Genomic DNA, 22,720 nt, shown 5'->3' with positions numbered 1-22,720 from the left:
TCTTCAACTGAGCCAGGTGAGGTTTAGGTTGGATAGCAGGAGGAATTTCTTCACAGAAAGGGTGATTAGGTATTGGAATGAACTGTTCGGGGAGGTGGTGGAGTCACTGTCCCTGGAAGTGTTTAAGAGAAGACTGTACATGGCACTCAGTGCCAAGGTCTAGTTGACAAGGTGGTGTCTGGTCATAAATTGGACTTGCTGATGATGTTAGAAGTCCTTTCCAATGTGACTCTGACTAGCTATGGAAATACCTCGTCTTCTAGTTAGGGAATGAAGTTTAGAGGAGCATGCATCAGAGGATGTAAAGGGAGGCTTTTTGAAAGCAATATATCCCTTTGTTGTTGCAGAAGGTGTTGAGAGAACATTTATGCCCCTGCACGTCCGCAGGGGTACAGCTCTGACCCAAACTCTTCCAGGTGTTCCTAAAGGGCTCCTGTCCGCCGCTGTACGGCAAGCGGAGAGTTTGTTGTAAGACACGCTAATGCCACCGCAACCCGGCCATCAAAACTGGCCGGAGGTGTCTGACGGGTAGCAGCGGTAAGGAAGACGAAGCGCCCCTTCAGCCGTGCGGGCCGGGGCGGCGGCAGCCGCGGGTGGGCACGACCGCCCAGCGGGGCGGGGCGGCGGCGGCACCACCCCCGGGCCCTCCCCCGGGCCGGCCCACGCACCGCCGCTCCCCGCCGCAGGCTCCGTCGGGTCGGACTGGCGGAGCAGCCCCGAAGTTTGCGGGGCGGCCGGTGCGGGGCCATGTGGCTGCTGTGGCTGCTGCTGGGCTCGGCGGGTGAGTGCGGGCGGGGGCGGTGCCCCGGAGCGCTGCCCGGGAGCGAGGGGGCGGCTCCGCTCGGCGAGGGAGGGCGCCGGGGCCTCCTCGCCACCCCCGCCTCCCTGGGCGGCTCGTGGCGGGCCGGGGGCGCCGCCGGCCGCCCCTCCCCGGGCTGCTCTCGCCGCTCTCCCCTCCCCTCCCCGGGCGGGCCAGGCCGGGATGCGGCGTGTGCCTTTCGGCCCCTCCGCCCCTCGGGGCGTGCTCGGGGTGGTCCCGGCCCCAGCGGGGGTGAGCTGGGCTGGCGTGGGGCGAGGCACATGGAACGGGCGGCGGGGCCGGGCTGGCTTTGGGGTCGGGCGCCCTTGGGCCGAACCAGGCGTCGAAGTCGCCGCCGGGCCGAAGGGGCCGCGGCTCCGGTGGTACATCCCGGGGCGGGCCCCCTTCTCCTTTGCGAGGCCGCCTCGGGGCGAGGGAGGCCGTGGCGGGTGCGGGCGACCCTGCGCCGGTGGGCCCGCGGCAGGATATGGCCAAGTGAAGCGCTCGGGTCCTGCTCGCTTTACTTGGGGTGCGGAAAGGGGATTTCATACTTCTTGTTCATATTCGTCTATATAGAAACTCTTTCTCCCCATCACGGTCGGCATATGCCTGCCAGAATTGGCGAGTTGATAATGTTTTGTGCAGCTTTGCTGCAGGTATGAATTATTTCTGCAACATGATCTTAGCGGGCTCTTTTCCAGACAGTGTAAGTAGCCTGGCTGCATGCTGCTGGGTCTGTTTCCGAGTCACGCCTTGGCGATGAAGTGGTGACACACAGTGTGTAAAACTCAGATTATCAAGCTCAAATTATTTTCTTTTCTTGTCTTTTAAGAGTATTTGTTGTCATGAAGAACTCGTAAGTTTCACGGCTTCTATGGTAAAAGTTCGAGTCTGGTGTAGAGGGGTAGGAAGGAGGCGAAGAGTGGAGTTACAGGACTTGCACTGGTTTGGGATTAGACAACTGCAAACTTTGACTGTGACATTCTTAAGTCTTTGGAGGTTTAGGTATCTTTGCAAAACAATTTCCACCATTCCATTTTTGGGAGGCTTCAGACGAAGCTCCGTTTTGTTTACCTGGATTGTGTGGCTTCTTCCTTATTAATTTCCATTCTACTACTGCCAAAATTTCATCTAATTATTCACAGCAAGTTATATGTTTCCATGTGTTGGAATATATTTGCTTGTAGTACCACCCTTGGATTAACACGGAGGGTTCCCATCTACAAGATACTGATCTATACATCTGAAGGTTTCCCAGCCACCCACACCCCATGTTCCTGCTCCACCTTGGCTTGGGGGCAGTGACAAAGACCTGTTTCTTGTGTGGAAGTTGGTACTTCAGCTTTTTGACTGCTGGCTGCCACTCTTGCACAACATTCTTGCAGTTACTTAACCAGATACTCTGGCTTACTTTGGGGCAGATTCAAAGAAATTTCTGAAACTTCTTATTCATGTGTTCTGTTTTTCTTTTGAAAAATAAAGTAGAAGGTCTTCAGGGATTTGTTTTTTAGATGTTGCTTCCTCTGTATATTTTGGCATCCCTGCAAGCTTCCCACAGGGAGCATAAGCTTGTTTCTGCCTGGCCTTCACTCTTTTTGGAATTTTACTTCTGGTAACTCCTGATATAAAATATAAATACTTATTTTCCTATTTAATCATTTTTGGGTACAGATGGGAAACCTTGAAACCCTAGGGATAAATTTCAGTTAAAAGAAGATAAACAGTGTATAGTGTCCCTGTCTAAACAGTTGTTCTGCTAGTGTACAGAAGTTACTGTTGACTTGAATTGGCAGTGAATATTTGCAAGGCAAAGTTGATATTTTATTTTTGTCTTTATTAATAATATTGTAGTTGTATCAAATAGTCCTTTTCATCCTGAAAGAGCCTATCTGCATGGGAAAGGTTTTACTTTGTTATGATACCCGAGTTTGAACTTACACCAGGCTTGTTAATTTCAGTTGGTAGCTAACTGGTAATTGATTAGAAAGAGACTATGGATCTGAAATTTCAGCCTCTGTTCCCTGCACAGGAACTTCCTGGTTACCTTCCTTTCTTCTTCTAGTCCCCATCTCATTTCAAGTCTCATCAAGCTCTTGGGCAGCTCGCACACCATGCACCCAGTTTCGTTCATCTCTCGTGCTCTTGCCAGTATAAGCAGGTCAGGCTCCAATCCCCTCTTGCTGCCCTGTACATGACATAGTGTGACCCAGTTTCCAGCACTTTACTTTGTCTCAGTGTCAGCCCAGGAGTTCCTGGATGTAGGTTAGGTCCTGCAAGGATTCCTGTTTCCAGCTCAGACTGAAACAACACTATCAGGTTAAGTTAATATAGAAGGTGGTCTGTTAGGTAGAAAACAGACATCTATGTTTATCTTCTACTGCTTGTATGAAGTAATGCAAGCTGATCTACACACAGTTGCAGTGAGTTTTGGAAAGGATTGTTTCAGAGAATTGCAAGTACACTACAGCTGAAAAACCAATAAAATGTAAACAATCTGTAACAGAAAAATTAGTTCTGTAATCCTAACTGCCACTGTACTATGTATTCAAGACAATTTTTTTTAATTTAAAGAAACCTAAATCTACTGAACATGTTTTGAACATAGATTTATGTATTTTTTTCTTCAACCTGTATATCATCCATTAAGAAGAGAAACGATGGCAGGAGTCACAAACATTCAGGTAAGTTAACTGCTTTTAGAAGTATGATTACAAAGTGAGCGAAAAAGGGACACTGTTTTTTTCTGACAACTACAGACCTTTCTGTTTTAACTGAAGAAGGTTTTAAAATGTTAGTCTTCAACTGACTGGCGAATCAAAATGTAATGCACAGCTGGGATTTCTAAGTATCATCCCCAGGTGTCACAGTTCAATATTAGGGCCTTTCTGATACCTTAGTCAAGTATATAAGGTAGATGTTATGCCTCTTAAAATATACTCAGCTTGCTCTGTACTGAGGGGAGGCTTCTGTGTCTTATTCCCTCCAGTCTTTTGGTCAAAGATTCCTAGATTCAGGACCCATTCCACAAACAGCATAAACATGAAGGGCCACACATGTGCTTTCATTACATTTTTCAACTTCACCTCAAAATCTTGCAAAAAACCAGAACATCCCTAAAATCAAGCAGAGGTAGGTGCTATTTGAAGAGTCATGTTACCACATTAGTGTGTATTGTGTAATATCTGCTAACTTAAAACCTCCACATGATGTTAAGGAAATAGCCATTATTTCCTTACATGGGTCTTCATTTGTACTGACATTCAGAGGTATTGCTAATAGCAGAATTTCTTTGCTGAAAACCTTATGTACTGCATGGCAGGGGTAATCAGCACTGCTGAGTAGTGGTCTCCACGGTTAGATAAGCAGAGAGAGAAAAAAATCACTCTCTACTTGAAGACTCATGTCTATGTTGTGTATTCAGTAGGTCTGTTCTGTGTTTTTCAAACAGTGTTCTTAAAAACTCTTAAACTGAGTCTAATGCTGCATAACCAGTGTTTGTCTTTCCTAGTACACAAGCCAGCTGTGAACGTGGGTAACAGATCAGTGTGGGAGAGATGGAGAAAGATTCCTGTAGTTGGCAAGTCAAGAAACTTCCAGCTTGGGACAGTAATAAACAAGCACTGGATATTTGCTGAAGATGTGAGTCTGCCAGTGGTCATAATGAGAGCAGCCAGGAGTACTCACTCCAATGCAAAGCTCCACAGCCGTGCTGAGGAGAATGTGGGATTTTTCACAGGAGCCTGTGCCCACGCACAAGTTGTCTTGAATCAGTTTCTGGTTATTCGACATTTGATGTTTGAGGCTGTTGTCAGACTTTACTCTTGCAAGTACATTTTTTGTGCAGGGACTGAAATAAGCAGAGGATGATTTGGGGGAAGTGTGTCCTTGGCTAGAGTTAAACAGATTTCTCTTACTGATTGAATGTGGGGAGTTGTAAGGCCCATGACTTCCAGCCATGCCATCTTGCCTGGGATAATTGCTGCAAAGAGTCTGCAGTTGCCAGGTTGAGAGGGTGGAAGCATGACTGCAATGTTGCAGTCACGTGTTGTGATAGGAAGTGGAGATTGTTATAAAGAAAATAGGTTAGTAAAAATACACCTTTTGTACAAGTGTGAAATAAATTGTTACAAGCATGCAGTCAGTCTGTTGTGCCTGATACGCTGAGACCAGCAAGCTCCATACTTTTTTAGAGAAAAAAGTTTCCAAGTGATACTATAATATTTTTATTATGACAATAGGAACCTGCATCCTGCTTTCATTTTTATGCTGATAATCTACTGGGTGAGGAATAAAATGGCTCCCTTTGCTGTAAATCCTCTAGACTGTTACAGGGATATGTTGATTTGGTAGGTAGCAGTGATGAGCTGAGATTCAAGCATCTCTGTATTTCAGGGCAATGTGGGAAGGCCTAATTAAAAATTAATTTGTCACCTGGAGAAAGAATTTGTTTTGTTTTTTGTTTTATTTATGGTTTTTAATTTTTAATTAATTTTTCCAAACTGGTACATTTTATCAGAGTAGTGTCTGTCATATCTCCTGTTCTGTGGTTACTCTGCCAATGTAAGCAGAAATGCAATAATGGATGGAGTAGGCCTGAAAAATCTGTAGCATGAGATCTGCTGTGATGGTAGCAGTGCTCTCCATTTCTATGTCTTGTCTGTTGTGAAAGCTGATGAGTTTTATGAATTGCTAGAAAGCCTGGTAGGCTGTTCAGTTGTCCTGCCTGCTGCAGACTGGAGCTGTGGATATTCTACCTTTGGTCTAAGGCACTCTGTGATAACTATTTCAACTGGCATTTTCAGGGTCTGAATTTGAGAACAGCTTCATTATCAGCTAGCAGGTTTCAAAGATGAGGAAGGAAAAACATCTTGGGTCTCAATAGTAGGGTTTTGGCATTTTTGTCTTTTCAAGTATTAAAACATAACTCTTCTACTCTGGCAGGACCTCATAATGGGCTATATCTAAGATGCAGAATGGAATATTTCAAGTGAAAACAGTTTTAAATGTGTATTTTAAGGTAGCTCTCAAGTGAAACATAGAATGACAGATTGCCCTTTGATTGAAATGTAAATAGATCAGGGCTGGAGGTAATTGTATAGTTGGCCATTAGGATAATCAGTTTATCATACATTTACTGACTGCTGTAGAATTTTTGAGGAGGAGCTCTTATATATTAAGAAACAAACAAAAAAAAACCCAGTAACAAAGACCGATAATTAAACAAATAGCTTAAGAAAAACAAGCAAAACAAACACCGTGGCAGAAAGTATTTCTCTAAATTAGTTACCTCTGATAGAGAAACTTTTGATTTATATGATCAATGGGGTTTTGCATTTGTGAGGGCTATGTGTGTGTCCAGCTTATTTGACATGTAGGATCTTGTAAGCTGCAGTAACTTGATCAAATGTTTAGTTTCTTTCATGCAACCTCTTGTGCTAGTGAAACTGTCAGACTAAAAGGCATTTTAGGCCAACCTCACCTTGCATGCAGTGTTGTCTATCAGGACAGAAAAATCCTTTTAAGGGAGAAGACGGTGTAATAGTAGCTGGCTTTGTGTGTGGGTGTGTTTTAATTTGCACATGGGAAATGCTGAGGCAGTGAGATTTCTAAATGGAGCCATTGGTCTCTCCTTGTTCTTGTTCTCAGCTGCTTATGCAGATCCCCACTTACCCACTTCTTGGTTGCAAAGGAATTTGTGGAATCACATACTTATTTTAGTTGCAGCTTATAGAAATGTGTACTCTTTGGAAGTTGGAGAGAAATAATAGGTAGCTCCTGTTAATGTGAGAAATGTGTTGAAGGACTGGGGAATCATATGGGTGGATAATCAAAAGGCCCCAGATGAACAAAATGAAAATGGAAGCAATTTAGGGATGTGGGGTGCCTGATGATAACTTTTTCCTGTGTGTTTCTTAAGCGTTCTTCCAGCCATGGGCTGGACAGCTGTGAACTTGTCACAATTAAAACATATCAAGCAAAGCTGCTCTTTGTCAATGTGTAAATGGTTGAGTAAGTTGCTGTGTCACATGTCAGAGTGAACAGGTAGCTGAGGTAATGAATGCAAGGTGATGTGGCTGTGAAACTCTGCTAAAATCTGGGATCATTTAGGATTGGGAGTGAATTCCAAGGTCCTGATACTATGTCTTCTTAGCCAAAAGATTTCCATTTTAAAATGGCTTTGGTGTCTCTCCAGGAGCCTGTGAGACTTAATTTATTAAAAATTGGGAAGCATATAAGTTGAATATGGTTGAAGTATGCTGTTTTGTTATAAAATAGCTTGTTTCAATAGGGGCAAAAATTCAATTTTTCAGTTTTTAGTGCTATTTTTGTTCTTTAAGTATGAATTCTGATTATTTTTTTTCCTTTTAAATTAAAGGAGAAATCCTTAAGTGCCACACCTTGCTATGGGTCTCTGGTGTTACGTTGTTATCTATCATCTGCTTAGACAGATTCCAGATGGCTCCTAGAGAATGTGATGGGGGAGATTCCTCGTTCAGGGTTCTCTTATTGAAAATTTTAAATGGAAACCAGTTACATCACATGACGTGGCCTATGTTGGTCTGTTTTGAAACTGTTTGGTTTGTTGGATGAAAAGTTCGATTTTAGGTAACATTTCCATGTGAGAATTTATCTGTTTTGATAAAATGTAATAATGTTACTGCAGCAAGTAGGTTGTGGTTCCATTAAAAATTAAGATGTGAATTCTGACTACTGAGTATCACTTTGTGCTCATATTCTGTCCTTCCTTGGAGTAATTTCTCTTACGTTATGTATTTTGGATGAATTTATCACTTCAATTGTTAATGAGTCAGAAGATGCTTATAGCTCCAGACAGAACACCATTGCCAGCCACGTGTATCTGTGTCAGCTGAAGACTTGTATTCTTCTGGGCAAAGCTGTTCATGGTCTTAGTGCTGCAGGATCTACTCCAGGTTGTGTTACTGATCAGCAGTATGACTTAGGGCAAGATAAAATTCTTTCCTCACCGTATTCTCTCCCCTTTTACCTGTTTAAACTTTTTTTTTTTTTTTTTTGACACCAGCTCTCTTACCATCTTTTTCTGGTGCTGTTAGTGCTACCCTAGTTTTAGTCAAGAGCTATATGCCACAAATATCAGGCATATGTTTTTACAGTTCAAAATAGTGTTATTTTGCCTTTAAGAGATGTTCTGCCTTGCCTGGTATGGATTTGATGTGAGGTAAGTAGATTTTTCTTGATATGATAATTTTTAGTCAAGTATTCCTAGTTTCTTCCTTTTTATTGTTACTGTAAAGGTATTAAGAGTCCTCAAACACAGGAGTGTTAGGTGTACAAAGATGTGAAGCATGATAGAGACACACAAATTGATATACTTAGGAAAATCCATGTATTTGTCAAGTTGCACTTTCTCTCCTTTTTGTAAGGCAGGGCAAGAGTTGACAACCTGAAGTACTGTTGCTTGTCTGGGGTGCTCTGCACAGGTAATCTGTGGTTCAGGGCCGTGTCAAACCTGCCAAATAGTGGCTGCTTAACAGGGAATGCAGTCATTGCTCACACATGGCTACAGAAGGGAATACTTGAGCTTACACTTTTGAGTTTTGAGGCTGCTAATTCAGTCTCAGGGCTGGTATTCTGCTGCTGTCTTCCAATGCAATAAGAAGTTACGTTAAGGGCTATTAAATGTTTCTGCTGCTCTTTGTATAAGCTCAGCTAAAATCCTGCATTTAAAGATAGCCATTATGTCTCAGATTGTGAATCCCTTTCTTGTCATATTCAAACTCCTTTCTTTTTCTTTCTTTGCCTACATCCTTGTTCCCTTGTTGTGAATCTGCATGCTGATGACTTAGTCTTTACATGCTTCTTTTCATAGATGATTTGCATCACTTCCTTCCTCCTCTTAGTATACTTTTCTCTTTTTTTTTCCTTTGTGCCTCATGACCTTACCAAATTTTACCTATTTATGCATAGAGCTAGCCATGGATTTCCTCATCATGCCTCTGTACTTAAAAAGAAAGATGCTGTAGAGTTTCTTCGTCTGCCAAAGCACATCAGTTTTTCATAAACACATAAATTGGTAGAGTCAGCATGTGTGACCTTCAAAGGAAACACACTGCAATAAATGAGTTTCAAGGGCCAAATAAGTCCAACCTTGTTAGCCAGCCTCCTGCCAATGGCACGAGTTGCTCTTGTGGATGGGCCTAAAACTGTGAAGTCTTAAAAGCTGGTGATCTTGGATGGGTGATCTTGCAGATGCCAAACTAAATATTCAATGGTTTGATCAATGGCAAGAAACGTGTTTTCTCAAGGCCTTGGCATCGTGTGAAATCTGAACATCTTTGCTTGTTTGTGTAACTGGAAAGGCACAGTACAGATGCTGAGATTAAGATCTGCTCAGTCTGGCAGAAAGCAGACTGCACATGTGAAATCCTGGAGACTAGAAGAACTTACTGCTCAATCACTTTTAAAAAGACCAGCTAATTAAACTAAGTTGCATAATTCAGAATTGGCTAAGGAAGAACAACAGTGTTTGTGGTGATTGCTGTCTTTCAAACTCAAAAGAGGCTTCTTTTTCCTTTCAGCAAGTTTTTGAAAGGTAAAAAGAAGGTGGAGAGGGAGGAAAACTATCCATATGGCTGAATTTCAGTACCTAGTTGTGAGTGAAATGAAAGCATAAATGGAGTTACAGGTAGAATTTTGAAAAAAGCCAACCCAAAATATTGTGAACTTTAAAATGAACAGATCATTCATTTTACTATGTAACCAAGGTTCTAGATATTAAACTTGTCATTAATTGAATTGAGTCCTGTTGGAATTCTGATTTTATGTTCTCTAAGAAGTGTTTGATAGCCCTATCATAAAAGGTGAGATCTACCTACTTTTTTTAGGCGTTTTCAGTCTTATGAATATATTGGCTTTGAATATCAGCAAGTGTGAAGGTAGTAGAAAAATGAATCCCTGTGATATTTTTCAGCTTACGCATTCTTAATCAAACCACAAGTATTTGTCCTTTTGCAGTCGAATGAAGGACTTCCCTCTGTTATCTGCAAGCAGTATTTAAATTTCAGAAACCTATTCTTTTTATCTCCTCTGAAAATGGAGCTACCACGTGCAGTATACAAATCAAGAATGTACTTCTGTCCAAAGATCAAAGTGGTCTGTCTAGAACATTAGCAGAGTGCTTGGAAGATAAAAAGGACGTTGATAGTAGAGTTCCTAAGAGTATTTTTAAACAATACAAGTTGGCAGTACCAGTTGTACTCTGAAAATCTTCCATTAGGAATGTGAGCTTCTAAACTGCAAGTTTGAAGTAGAGTGTTGTCAGATTTTTTTCCCTATAGGGATTACTGACAGCATTGTGTTTTTTGAAATGTTTTTCATTGCAATCTTTTTTTCAAAAAGAGCGCAGAATAGTTTCAGTGACCTTACTTCGTACTTGAATTATATGTCCATTAAGGTTAAGAGCACAATAGCCATTTTTCTTCTTCAAGTTCTCATAAAATGAGAGACAGAATGTTTTGCAGTGTAATTTCCTATTTGCGCTGCAATTTCAAGTGCTTGAAATGCCTGCCCTTTTCAACAACTGAGGTATAAGACATTTCATGGAATGCTCCTGATTCAGAGGTCCTGCATGTAGGCTTTTTTGAGGTAGCATGTAAGAGTGTGTCTCTTAGTTACATCAACAGAATCCACCCAAAAGTGGTGGGTACTTGATGACATTGGTTTGCACAGCTGTACCTTGTCATCAGTCTCACGTTTTTCAATATAATACAGAAAGGGTTTGGCATTCTTATGGAAAATTGTGCATGTTAGTTACACAGGAAAGGCCCAGTGTCTCTTCCTGCTGTGGCTTTGATAATGTTCAGGTTTTCAAAGTTAAAGGCTCTTTACTTATGAATGGTTTCTATATGAGATAGAATTCAGTGTCTAATCGGATTGAATATCCTTAAAATTTCTAATGGGATACTTGAAAATCTGCCAATGGACTATATAGGTTTTTTGATGAATTGTTTTAATTGAGCTCTGCCTTGCTATTTGGTTAACAGTCTTCAGGGTAGCCTCAAGCTGCTTACTTTCCAGTTTCCTTGTGTTATCTGTAGATAAATGTCCACCTCATTGGAGCTTAATGGCCAATTAGCTGAGTCAAATAAAATCTGGAAACACAAGAAACAGTGCTGCTCATTGGCAGGATATTAGTGTCCTAACTGAGGTTGAATCCAGAGTTGCTGACCTGCTGACTGCCACTGCTCCTTGTGAGTAGTCTCATGGGTAAACTGTTCAGCCATGGTTTAGCTAATTTTTCCCTGCAGTGTTGGTACTTTTTCTCATCAGTAGTTGCAAAATTAGGCAGATCTCTATTGTGTGCAAACTTTCCAGTTGAAGAAGCAATCAGTTTAACTTTCTTTGGGCCTATATCGAAGAGACCTCTGTAAGGCCCATTAGATCCTGTTAAAATTAAGCCCACATACAATCATAGACTCATCAAGGTTGGGAAAGCCTTCCCAAAGGCTCAAAGATTGAGTCTCTTTGACCAAACACCACCATGTCAAGTAAACTGTAGCACTGAGTGTCATGTCCAGTTGCTTCTTGAATACTTCCAGGAGTGGTGACTCCACCATCTCCCTGGGCATCCCATTCCAGTGCTCACCCTTTCAGTGAAAAAATTCTTCCTAATGTCCAACCTGAATGTCCCCTGATGCAGCTTGAGGCTGTGTCCTTTTGTCCTCTTGCTGGTTGTCTGGGAGAAGAGGCCAAACCCCACCTGGCTACAACCTCTTTTCAGGCAATTGTAGAGAATGAAAAGGTCCCCCTGAGCCTCCTTTTCTCCAGGCTAATCAACACCAGCTCCCTCAGGACCCATCACCTCACCTTGTTGAGCCTCACACAGCTGGCTTTGGCACCAGCTGGCTTTGATCCAGCCTGTCCAGCAGATCAGCACTCCTGCCCAGCTTAGCACTGTCTGCAAACTGGCTGACAGGACACTTGTTCCTCTCATTCAGGTCATTGATAGAGGTATTAAACAGGACTGGCCCAACACTGAGCTCTGGGGAACATCACTTGTGACTGGCTGCCAGCTGGATGTATGTTCATTCCCCACAAGGCCTTGCTATCCAGCCAGTTTTTAACCCAGTAAAGAGTGCATGATTTAGACTTCTAAAATATCAGGTGGTTATCTCCATTTTGGAAAGGAAGCATGTCTGATAAAGGATGTCTCAAAGGAGCAGTGACATTGAGGAAATGGAATGGTCTTCACACCTTTGCCAGTCTGGCCCTTGAAGATGGAATAAGTTGGGTGTTTGCAAACACAAGCCTTCCAAGCTACTTTGCACATTCCTGCAAGAAAACTAACTTGGCACAGATTTTGTTACTGTTCCAGTGTTGTTTGCTTTGGTTTAGAAGGACTGTGTTGGCCTGTTGTATTGGAAAAAATGCATTACTGAAATGCTGTAGTAAATGTTTTAGAGAGCAGTTTGAGTGAGCGCAACTGTCAAAATTAAACCCTAGGTGTAAGCAGCTATACCAAGAGCTAGCCATTGCAGGTTTCCAGGGTGGAGTGGTTTTTGTATACTTTGAAACATACAGATTCATCATCTGTTTTCAAACAATCTTCCCAAGTTGTTCCCTTTTCCCACTAATCAAACCCCAGCATTAAACGAAATAAAGGGTAGATGCAAAAGGAAAACAGAAATTAAAACATACCAGGTGTTCTTGTTGTGTAAATAACAGGGCAGTTGATTTCTGTATCTAAAATGATTTGAGTTTGTTAGGTCTAGGGGATCACTTATCTCTAGAGAGTTACTATGTGAACTGAGTCTAGTTGGGAGTTGAAGCTGCAATTTCTCAATCTCCTCCCTGCCTATCTGTTACAGGGTGGTCCTACCTATTAGTCAGAATCCCAAACTGTGTATCAGCTGCATACATCAAAGTTTTTTGGTTATAAAGATAGAAAAATGCCTATTTACTATTGAGGAATAAATGGAGTTTGCAGACAACACGAGGCTGGGTGGGAGTGTTGATCAGTGTGAAGGTAGGAAGGCTCTGCAGGGGGATCTGGGCAGGCTGGATCAATGGGACAAAGCCAATTGTGTGAAGTTCAGCAGGGCAAGGTACTGGGTCCTGAGGCACTTGGGTCACAACAACCCCATGCAATACTGTAGGCTTGGGGGAAAGTGGCTGGAAAGATGCCCTGTGGAAAAGGACCTGGGGGTGCTGGTTGACAGCAGCTGAATGTGAGCCAGCAGTGCCCAAATGGCCAAGGAGGCCAATGGCATCCTGGCCTGAATCAGCAATAGTGTGGCCAGCAGGACCAGAGCAATGATTGTCCCCTGTGCTCTGCACAGGTGAGGCCACACCTTGAATCCTGTGTTCCATTTTGGGCCCCTCACTGCAAGAAAGACATTGAGGTAGTGCAATGAGTCCAGAGTAGGACAACAGAGCTGGTGAAGGGTCTGGAGCACAAGTTTTGTGAGGAACAGCTGAAGGAGCTGGGGTTGTTTAACCTGCAGAAAAGGAGACTTGTGGGGAAATCTTACTGCTCTCTACGACACCCTGAAAGAACATTGTAGTGAGGTGAGATAGACAGAGTAACAAGCAATAGACAAGAGGAAACGGCCTGAAGTTGTGCCAGGCCAGGTAAAAACCTGGGAATAAAGAATAAGGAAAAAATCCTTCACTGAAGGGGTGATCACGCATTGGAACAGATTGCCCAGCAAATGGTGAAATCACAAGCCCTGGAAGTGTTCAGAAAACATGTAGATGTGATCCTTAGAGATATGGTGTAGTAGTGAACTTGTACTGCTGGGTTAATGCTTGGACTCAGTGATTATTGAGGCCTTTTCCCTCCTTAATGATTATATGATACACAAAACGGCTTTAATATTAATAGTTTGCATTTTTTATGATACTTCTTTAAAAACAGTTTATATATTTGGCAAACAGCTGATCAGCATATATTGTCAGGGACTCATCTTCTCAGCATCCAAGGAGGGTGAAATGATAAATTATGGATGCTGGCAGTATTCCCATGGGATAGGAGAGCATTAGTAGTCATTAACAGATAAGGAAAACTGAAGCCAAGGAAAGCAGAATAATATGATCATGTAAGACATCTGTGGCAGGGCTGAACCCTGATATCCAGTCATCTCAAATTCCACACAGAAAGCTGCCCTTCCTGAAAGGCATCCTGTCTGCAAGGCTGAGCTATGTTGCCGGAACTGACATTAATCTTTCTCCTGAAGCTTATGTCACCAGCATTCCTGTCAGAGAGCTGACTGTGAGTCAGCACACTCGCACGTGTGTAACCATGTGTGTTAGAAAGGACATAGTGGTGTTTCACACCAGTTGGATGGCATGTGGCTGCTAATTTGTAAAGCTGCATATGTGTCTGCCTCAGCTCTGGCAGCTGCTGTTGAGGGTGAAAGCTGTAGAAGTGTGAGACTTACCTTTAAGTGCCTGTAGACAATAGCCTGTCTGCTTGCTAAGTCTGATGAAAAATTGTGAAGGGGTAGGATAGATATTGTGCAGTGAATGCTCACATCTTCCTTTGTCTGTTTGGTTTTAAGTGGTATAAATAGATAATGGCATCAGCTGGAAAGCTCAGGTGTGAAGTATGGTAGGAGTAGAGTGAGTTCTCTTTCCTAGATCACTTTTATGTGTTAGTGATAGGAAATGGCATTACTGACAGACTTGAGTGGCTGGCAAGAGTGTTTTAATCCAAGACTGAAGTCTTGGCTTTCTTCTGAGTTTCTACTTGAATATATTTGCATTGGCAAAGAAAGTTGACTGACTTAAACACATGTTAAGCACAGATTTAAAGTATCTTGAAATAGTAGGGCTTGAATACCTTCTTTGCTTTCTCAAGGGCAAATTCTGCCACTGAACATATGTTGTAGATCACATTTTAAAGTGTTTTTTCCCTGGCTCCAAGACTGCTGCCCTTTACTTTAAGCAGCCTTTTTCTCCCCACCTCTGAAAAGGTAGTAGGATATGGTTACTGAAATTATTGAATTTTGTAGCTGGAGCATTCACTGTGCCTCTCTGAAGCAGGAATATGTTACAAATCAAGGTGATGTGTGACCATGTACAAACAGAACTGAGATAACATGCTAGAGATAAGTGGTCCTCGGCAAGGCGTAATGTCGTGGACTTGTTTGCTGTCTGCCTGGCTTTGTGCCGTCTGCAAAATGGGGATAGTGCTTACCCACTTCAGTTTCTTTAGTTTCATAAATGCTGGTTAAGTGCTCAGTTCCCCAAAGTGAGTGTCATCAATAATTCATTATAACTTAATTGCTGGAGCTGATTTCCGATTGATTTGCTAAGTGAGACGCAGCAGTAGTTGCCACTGTCAGTTCCACTTCTCTGCTTTTCTCAAAGTTTTACGAGGTTGTTGCGCACATGCCTTTTCCCTTCTCCATGAATACTTTGCCATTGAGCCACAATAAAGTTGGAGTAGCTTACAAAAAGAATGTGGCAAACAGCATCAGATGAGATGGTGGATTTCTTTTTGCATCAGCAAAGCAGCAGGTCCACAAAGGGCTGAAACTCAGGCTGAACTTGGAGGACTCAGCCCTGCATGTGTGACACACTGTCACTGTTTGTTACTTTTGCTTCTTTTCTTTGTTCAAGTAGGCTACTTCTGGACTGCTGTCTTTTCCTCTTGCTGGTGCTCAAAGTGCTTAGAGGTCTGCTTCTTTTGTCTAGTGCTGTTGTCTCTAAGCTTGTGTGAGGAGGCTATTTCAGTTGTCCCTTTTATATCCGTACTTTGAATCATATGTGAGTTATTTCTGATAGTTTTTCATTATAATCAGAATATGTAGGTTGGGAGTGGACAACAGTTGTATATGTATTGTTTTTTTATGTGAGGAGTCATAGATGAGGATTTGGAATTGTGCAGGTTCTCCTTCCAGTGTTTCCTGATAGGAAGAAGTTAGCACCTCCAATCTACTAGGGTGGAGCAATGGCAGATTTCTTTTCTGGATGCTAGAGAGGGGAGCATTAAAATAGATGTCCTGAAAAATATGTGGTGCTTATTTTCATTAGCATAGGGTATTCTCTGTTCTGTGTAAGATATGAGCTAAAATACAAATGAGGAAGCAGGGTAGGATCACACTCTCCGATATGTAGAAATGAGAGATGGGGGAAAAGTATTCATTTATCTATATAGCTTATCCCCTAGGATGCTGCAAGCATCTTTCATCTACTTTCCTGGATGGAGGTCCAAAGATAAATAGCTACAACTGGACTTCATTCATATGTTTTCTGATCACTTTCTTAAAATTTGGGACATTGCCTTACCTTGCAGAATCTGAACTGTTTAACACTTGTGCAGGGTTTGGCAGTGCTGAACATGCTACATCCTAAAAACCAGTCTGTTGGAGCATGTCTTTCATCTGAGTTTGCCAAGGAGGTTTGCCAAGGAGGCATTAAAGGGAAATATATAGTTTGTTTTTTGGGGTGGGGTTTTGGGTTTTTTGTATAAACATACATAGCTTCCAAAATTATTCAGTTCTATCTTAAACACACATGAAGAATGATTTTGTTACTATTTTTATACATTCTTGAGAATTTGCGTCATGATTCTTTAAAAGAACCTCAATGGGTTTGTTTCAGTGCTTTAACTTTTTGCCTTCAACTGCTGTGGGAATAAAAATGAATTGACATCTCAGTTCTCAGAGATGACAGAATATCCTTATTTGGAAGGAAACCACAAGGATTGCCACGTCCAAATCTTGGCCCTGCACAGGACACCCCGAAGAATCACACCCTATGCCTGAGAGCATTGTCCAAATGCTTCTTGAACTCTCTCAGGCTTGGAACTGTGACCACTTCCCTGGGGAGCATCCTTTGTTGGTTTTGTTGTAATGTGTTCTGATGTCTTTAAACTTCATTAAAGGGACTGGGCTGGAAACAATATCAGTGTCAATCAGCTGCTTTGTGGGATTACTTAAAGACTTACTGCATTCTTGCTTCAGTTTCCATTTACCAAGCTTCCTTTAAAAAGTGTTGGTTTCAAAATGAAATTTCAAATGATGATATTTCATTAAAACTAAAAAGTTAATCTTTTCAGCCTGCTGCACTTTGTTCTGTCTGTAGGCACTCTTGCCTCTCTTTAGGGAAAGAGGACACAAATGATGCTGCTACTTTGAGTAAATAGTTTTACATGGAGGAGTTGTCAAACTGAAAGTTTTGACTTGAATGTGTTGCAGCTAGGATGTTTTGCACAGCAGTGTACTTGAATTTTGCACAGCATTGTGTCTGCCTTATGTACCTAAATCTGTTCTTCCATGTATTAAAAGGAATATTTGTTAACCTTTCTAGGCACCAAACTGAGAACGGGAAAAGAGTATTTTTAAGTTTGTACAATGGCTTAAACCTTCACTTTCCACAAGCAAAAGTATCCTTGAATCGGTGCTTTTCTCATGTGAGATTTTAACATCTTCAGTGGAGAAGCTCTGATATAAAGGTGCAGCAGAACGAAGAATTAAGACTTGGGAAAGGAGTACTTAGTTTCTGGTTTCCAGTGGCACAATGAATTTTGTGCTTTTGGTTTGGGAATACATGAGGGAAGGAAACTTTTTTTGTCATACATTCAAAGTTTTACTGTGGTTTTGATCTTGCCATACTCAGCACTGAAAAAATTTGTAAGTGTTTAACCACAAAGCATCTCTGTCAGCATGTGCTTCTTGTTGTCAAGATGCTTCTGAAACACAGAAGGTACGTGGACATACTGGAAAAGTTGTGTCACCACCCTTCTCTGGCAGTCACTGTGATTGATGGTCTGTTGTGTCTGAAGAATGTCAGCCAGGTAGAGGGTAATCTGCAATACACTGAAAAATTCATAATAGCCACTCAGCTGATGGCAGTGATGAAGCTGCAAAGTTACCTTGTGGTAGCAGTCTCTGTGAGAACAACTTCCTGCTTTTTGAATGAAGCTTCCAGACTGCTGAAGGGATACTCTGTACCATTTCTGATCATATGAATGAACTTGGTGATCAGATAAGGTGAAAGGAAGCAAAAACTTCTATCCTCATCTTAAGGATGCCTGTGTTTGGGGTGTTGTATCATAGACATTTTCACATGACCCTCTTTTGAGTTCACACATGGAATGAACGGATGTTGTTTGATGGAGGTAACACTTCAGTTCAGTTTGTTTGTGTAGTAATCAGCTGTAATGCAGTCAATACATAGCATATTACTTCTAAATTTATTTTTTGGATAATCTGGTGAACACACAGCTCTAGTTCAAAGAGCTAATTGATAATATTAAGTGCTTCCGGTTGAGCCATATCATCTGCTTTGTGTGTGAAACACAACAATATGATCTAGGACACAGCTTGAGCAAAGTTTCTTGGTCCTGGGTGAATCTTAGCACTCCATTATATTTTCTGTTTTAGTTTTCCCTTTATACTTCCAGATTGTTCATAGAATGTGGGTCAGTATCCATGGTCAAAAGTAATGCAATTTTTGTGTTAACCCCCTGAATCAGAAATATCCATACACAAAACTTGTAGTGAAGCAACAAGTGCATAAATATTTCTTATGTTATAGACTATATTGTGATTAAATATGTGAAAATTAATTGCCTAGGAGATGAGGAAAATGGGAAAGACTATAGTAATCACATTCAGCCTTTCTTGAATGATTAAAAACGAAGTTAAATTAATTCTACTTATTAGTTGAGCTTCATCCCTTTTTTCTTTTTTCCAAAGGAACTAACCCTTGAAATAAAGTGAAGCCCTATTGCTTAAGTAGAAAGCAAACACAACTGAAGTGCTTTCAATATAATAGACAACTATACAGTTACTTTTTCCTGCGGCCACTCCAGTTACATGGCTGTTAACAGTTAAATTATGAATGAGGCATTCTGAAGGAAACCTCTCCTGACTTGAAGCATCCTCTTTTGTTTGGGTTAGTCACCAGGGTCACAGGAGTCTCATTCCACATGGAGCAGTATGAGATGCAGACAGGTTTTCTTCCAGACTTGAAGAGCATGTGACTGAGTTGTCAGTGTCATTCACAAAGCTCAGTTCTTCTGGGTCCTGAATGCAAGGAGTTTACGTTCTGGTGCAATGAATGATGAGCATCCTCGTACAGAGTGATGAACAAAGGCGTGTCTGGAATGATTCAGGCTGTGAGATGCTTGCTTGGGGGTCTCTGAAAACAGAGCAGCCTGATGTCTTGTATAATATATGAGGTCACAGGTTAGCCAGTGACATCACCATTCTTGTCATGTTGCTTATCCTGTGTCCTAGACAGTATGACTTACTGTCTTTTTGTGTTGTGTAATGTCTCCTGCTAACAGGATGGCACAGCTGACCTGTTAAATTGAGCATTAGTGATAATAACAATGAAAGCATCCCTTTTTTTGGAAGCATCTTGAAAGATAGTGACTTTTTGTGTGTAATAAAAAGAATATTGAAAGTGGTCCCAAGTTCATGGTCTTTATGATATAAGCACAGGATTTGTCTTCTTGGCCAAATATTTTTTGCTTTTGTGAGAGTAATTTTTTTTGCTTAGGTGCTGATCTCCACATACTTCAGTATTTGCCAGTATTGGGGAGTAAAACTGAAGGGAAAATTTTGTTAAATGAATTGTGTTAAATGAAAGCTCCCTCCTACTTCTATTGTAGGAGGAAAGTCTTTGCTCTCTTTAACCTTTTTTTTTCATTTGCTTTACATCTTGTCTGATGCAAAGTGTGTGAAACCTTTCTGAAGTGTTTAACTAATTTTCCGAAGTTATAGCAGGGTCTGTTACCTCAAAACTTTGTACCTCACCTATGAGGCCTGTTTTTCTGATGCTAATGGAGTAGCTTCAGAGAATAGGCAAAACCTCAGTGTATGGATGGTTGGAGTTTACTGGGCTTTCCAGCAGTGAAGGAGGGAGCTGTGACTGCAAATCTTCAGAAGATTGGAGCAGAATGTGTCACCTTGACTTTAAGAAAATTACTGCAGTAACTGGGAATCAAAATTAGAGAAATAAGTCTGTGAAGAATCTCAGGTGCCTTTTTAAGAACTTCATTGCTCCCAAGTGTCTTTAATTCAGGTTTCCCCAGGAGAAAAGTGAGTTTTCAATGTTCAGCAAGATTCCTGTTCTTTTAAATGCAGGCCTATGTTTTTAAAGGGAGGATATGTGTGACAGAGGCTCTGGTGCTGAAAGACTGAAAATCTCAGTAAGTCTGGAGTAAGTCTGCTTAGGTATTTGGTTAGAAAATTCAACCCCAAATGAGCAGAAGCAAGTAAGGACTGCGAGTGGGTTGAGACATTGTTCTGCCAAGGAAGAATCAGTTGTCATAACAGCAGTGATGCACTGCCACGCTGACTCTTACTTTGCTTTTGTTGCTTCTGTTGCACACTTCTCTTAAGTAGGAGAAACCTCAGCTAGTGCCTGTGTGCATTACACTGATGGTCTCTTTTGATGGCAGTGGCAGTCAGTCTGGCACTGTGTATTACTTAACAAAATGTCCTTAAAATTACCGATTATGTACAGTTTCACTACAGTCTTTTGAACTTCTTGTAGTGAGTGAGAAGGACAGGAAGGTGCAAATGTATGTGTGATTAGTACTGGGAGAGCCACAATTAGAGCTAGCCATTTGCTGATTTCTTGGGGCTGTGAAAGAAAATTGAACATTTTTGTTACAGAGAAAATATGTCAGGTTGTCCTTGTATTGCAAAGACATCTCCTGCTGCTTGTTTTGTCTTACCAAGATTTGATAGCTGCTTGGCAGAAGTCTTGGTATTGCTTGGCACTAGCAATTCTCTGCTCATCAACTTGAAAAAAATGACTGCTGAAACTCAGAAATGCACAGTTTTGAGTTGCACTGTTTCCATCATTATCAAGTCAATACAGTTTGATTTTTCTTGCTTCTTTCTTTCCAGAGATTTGGGGAAAGACTAGAAAATCTTTCATAAAGTGTAGTGTCTTTCTTTTAATTCTCATTAATCAAATACAGTCTTCAGTAGTAAAAACATAATGTGAGACCCACTGTGCTAAATTAACACCCTGCAATTTTCAAACATTAGTTGCCACTAAATTGGCAGAGTGACTAGAACCAAATATACCTGCTTTGCAATTATATCTGCTGGGTTGGTATGTATGGACAGAGCCAACCAGGCCAACAAGAATCAAAATTAAAATTAACCCTTATGGCAGCATGCTGAAACTGCTGTTCATTACTGTGTTGAGCAAGGTGCTGAAGAACCTTTGTTCTGGCCAGCCTCAGGTGCCACTGCAGCAGCAATAATGCTTACTTTCCAAGAAGCTTGAAGAAAAGATTGGCAAATTTATGAGCTTAGCACACCCTAAGTTCCAGTTTGGATTTTTTTGTGGAAACAAATGTATCCTGCCTTGGAACCAAGTAGTATGCACTTTGAGAATCAAAAATTTATTACTGAGTATGTAGAATCCATATCTTTTGTCTATGCATTTTGAGTTCTCTGGATTAAGATAGTTGTTTTGTTGAAATTTGAGTTCTCTGGATTAAGATTGTTGTTTTGTTGAAAATTTTCATGAGGTTCCTGAGATCTTGTGTGTTTCTTCTGACACCAGTCTGTGCAGCTCTGTAGGTGATTCCCCAGCTCATGGGTTTGCTCTGCAGCCCTCACAGTGTTTGCCAGTTTGGCATGATCTGTCTGGACATGTCTTCACCCCTTCTACAGAATGTACACTTTGTGGCATACAAAAATATGATGGGTGCCAGGAGGAATGTGGACCTTTCAGTTTGTTTAGCCAGGAAAATGATGTGTGGAGTTACAGCATTGGGTTTAAGAGATCTCCTGAGTTTTGATTTGGCTCAGGGGAGAATACCTGATGCAAAAATTTTTGGATGAAGCCTTAAAAGGCAAGAATGGTTTTGTAGTTAACCAGAAATGTATTCATTTTTGTTAGCTGAGTTGTCCCCTGGATTGACTCATCTGAATGAAACACATCCAGGTTTGGAAACTGCAAGAGGGCTCAAGTGAGACACTAAATATTTGGATTAGGGGCTGAAATATATGATCTTTCTTAACTAGAGCCTACTGGCAAGCTTTTTTTCTGAGACTTTTTGTCTCATGGGTACTTTGAGTAGGGTAGATAGGATATTTTTTTTCTTCTGAGACCAGGATAGGTATCTAAAAAGCAGGTACCACTTTTTTTTCTTTTGAGAAACTTTGCAGAGGATTTTGGGAAATACAGGAAACAGGACTGTCAGGAAGCAAAAAGTGGGGAAAAGAAGAAAGTTATTATACTACACACACTGAATCTTGGTCTTTTTGTTTTGTGGCCCTTTACAGAGTCACTTGTCTACAATTGGATCCACTGCCCCCGGAGAAATTTCATTTTTCTCATGCTCTCATGAAAAACTTTTCTGCTTTTTGCTAAATCTTCCTCTGTCTACCTTCATTTCAGTATTCTTCACTCTTTGCTGTGCTGTTAAATACAGCAACTGTTGAAAAAGCCAAACTCCAAGATTATCTATGTTGCATTCAACCCCCTGATTTTACTGCTAGCTCAAAAGCAGTTTGGGGTACGTGGTATGTGGAATGGTATCTTGCTGTGATAGTATTTGCTGGAAAGAATCGGTCACCAGTGCCTTGCAGGAAGATTGCACAGTACTCCCCATGTTAATGTCCTGTTGTGTGGAGGCGCTCTCTACATTCCTCTACAGGGTAACATCATTGCTCTTGGCTATGGCTTCTGGTACAAAAAGTGAAAGATATAAGGTGAAACTAAACTCCAGTGAAAAGAGTGAGACCCTCACTTCAATATAATCCCTGCCATATATCTGCCTAACAGCACGTTTCCTATTGACAAAATGCAAATGACATTTTTTTTTCTGGTTTTGATTTGCTTACAGAAAGCATCAGCAGTCTAATCCATGCAGCAAACACCAAGGAACTTTATCTTCTGGATAAATTTTTATTATTGCTGTGTAAAGCACATCAAAGAGCTCCGTTGGAATGGGAGAAA

The 22,720-nt window shown here is 41.4% G+C and overlaps 1 protein-coding gene across 1 annotated transcript in view; it reads left to right on the top strand.

The window, feature by feature from the left end:
* Positions 1 to 696: 696 nt before the first annotated feature.
* The window catches only part of LDLRAD3 (low density lipoprotein receptor class A domain containing 3), a 108,177-nt gene continuing 86,153 nt past the window's right edge, over positions 697 to 22,720 (top strand). The window contains exon 1 of the mRNA XM_053980926.1: positions 697 to 781. Within this exon, the coding sequence (XP_053836901.1) occupies positions 748 to 781 (34 nt within the window). The 5' untranslated portion in view covers positions 697 to 747. The remainder of the gene's footprint in view (positions 782 to 22,720) is intronic.

This window comes from Vidua macroura, chromosome 6 (genome assembly GCF_024509145.1).
Source record: "Vidua macroura isolate BioBank_ID:100142 chromosome 6, ASM2450914v1, whole genome shotgun sequence".
Lineage (NCBI taxonomy): Eukaryota > Metazoa > Chordata > Aves > Passeriformes > Viduidae > Vidua > Vidua macroura.
Note: the sequence above shows the minus strand (reverse complement) of the source record. Positions and strands in the feature narration are given on the sequence as shown.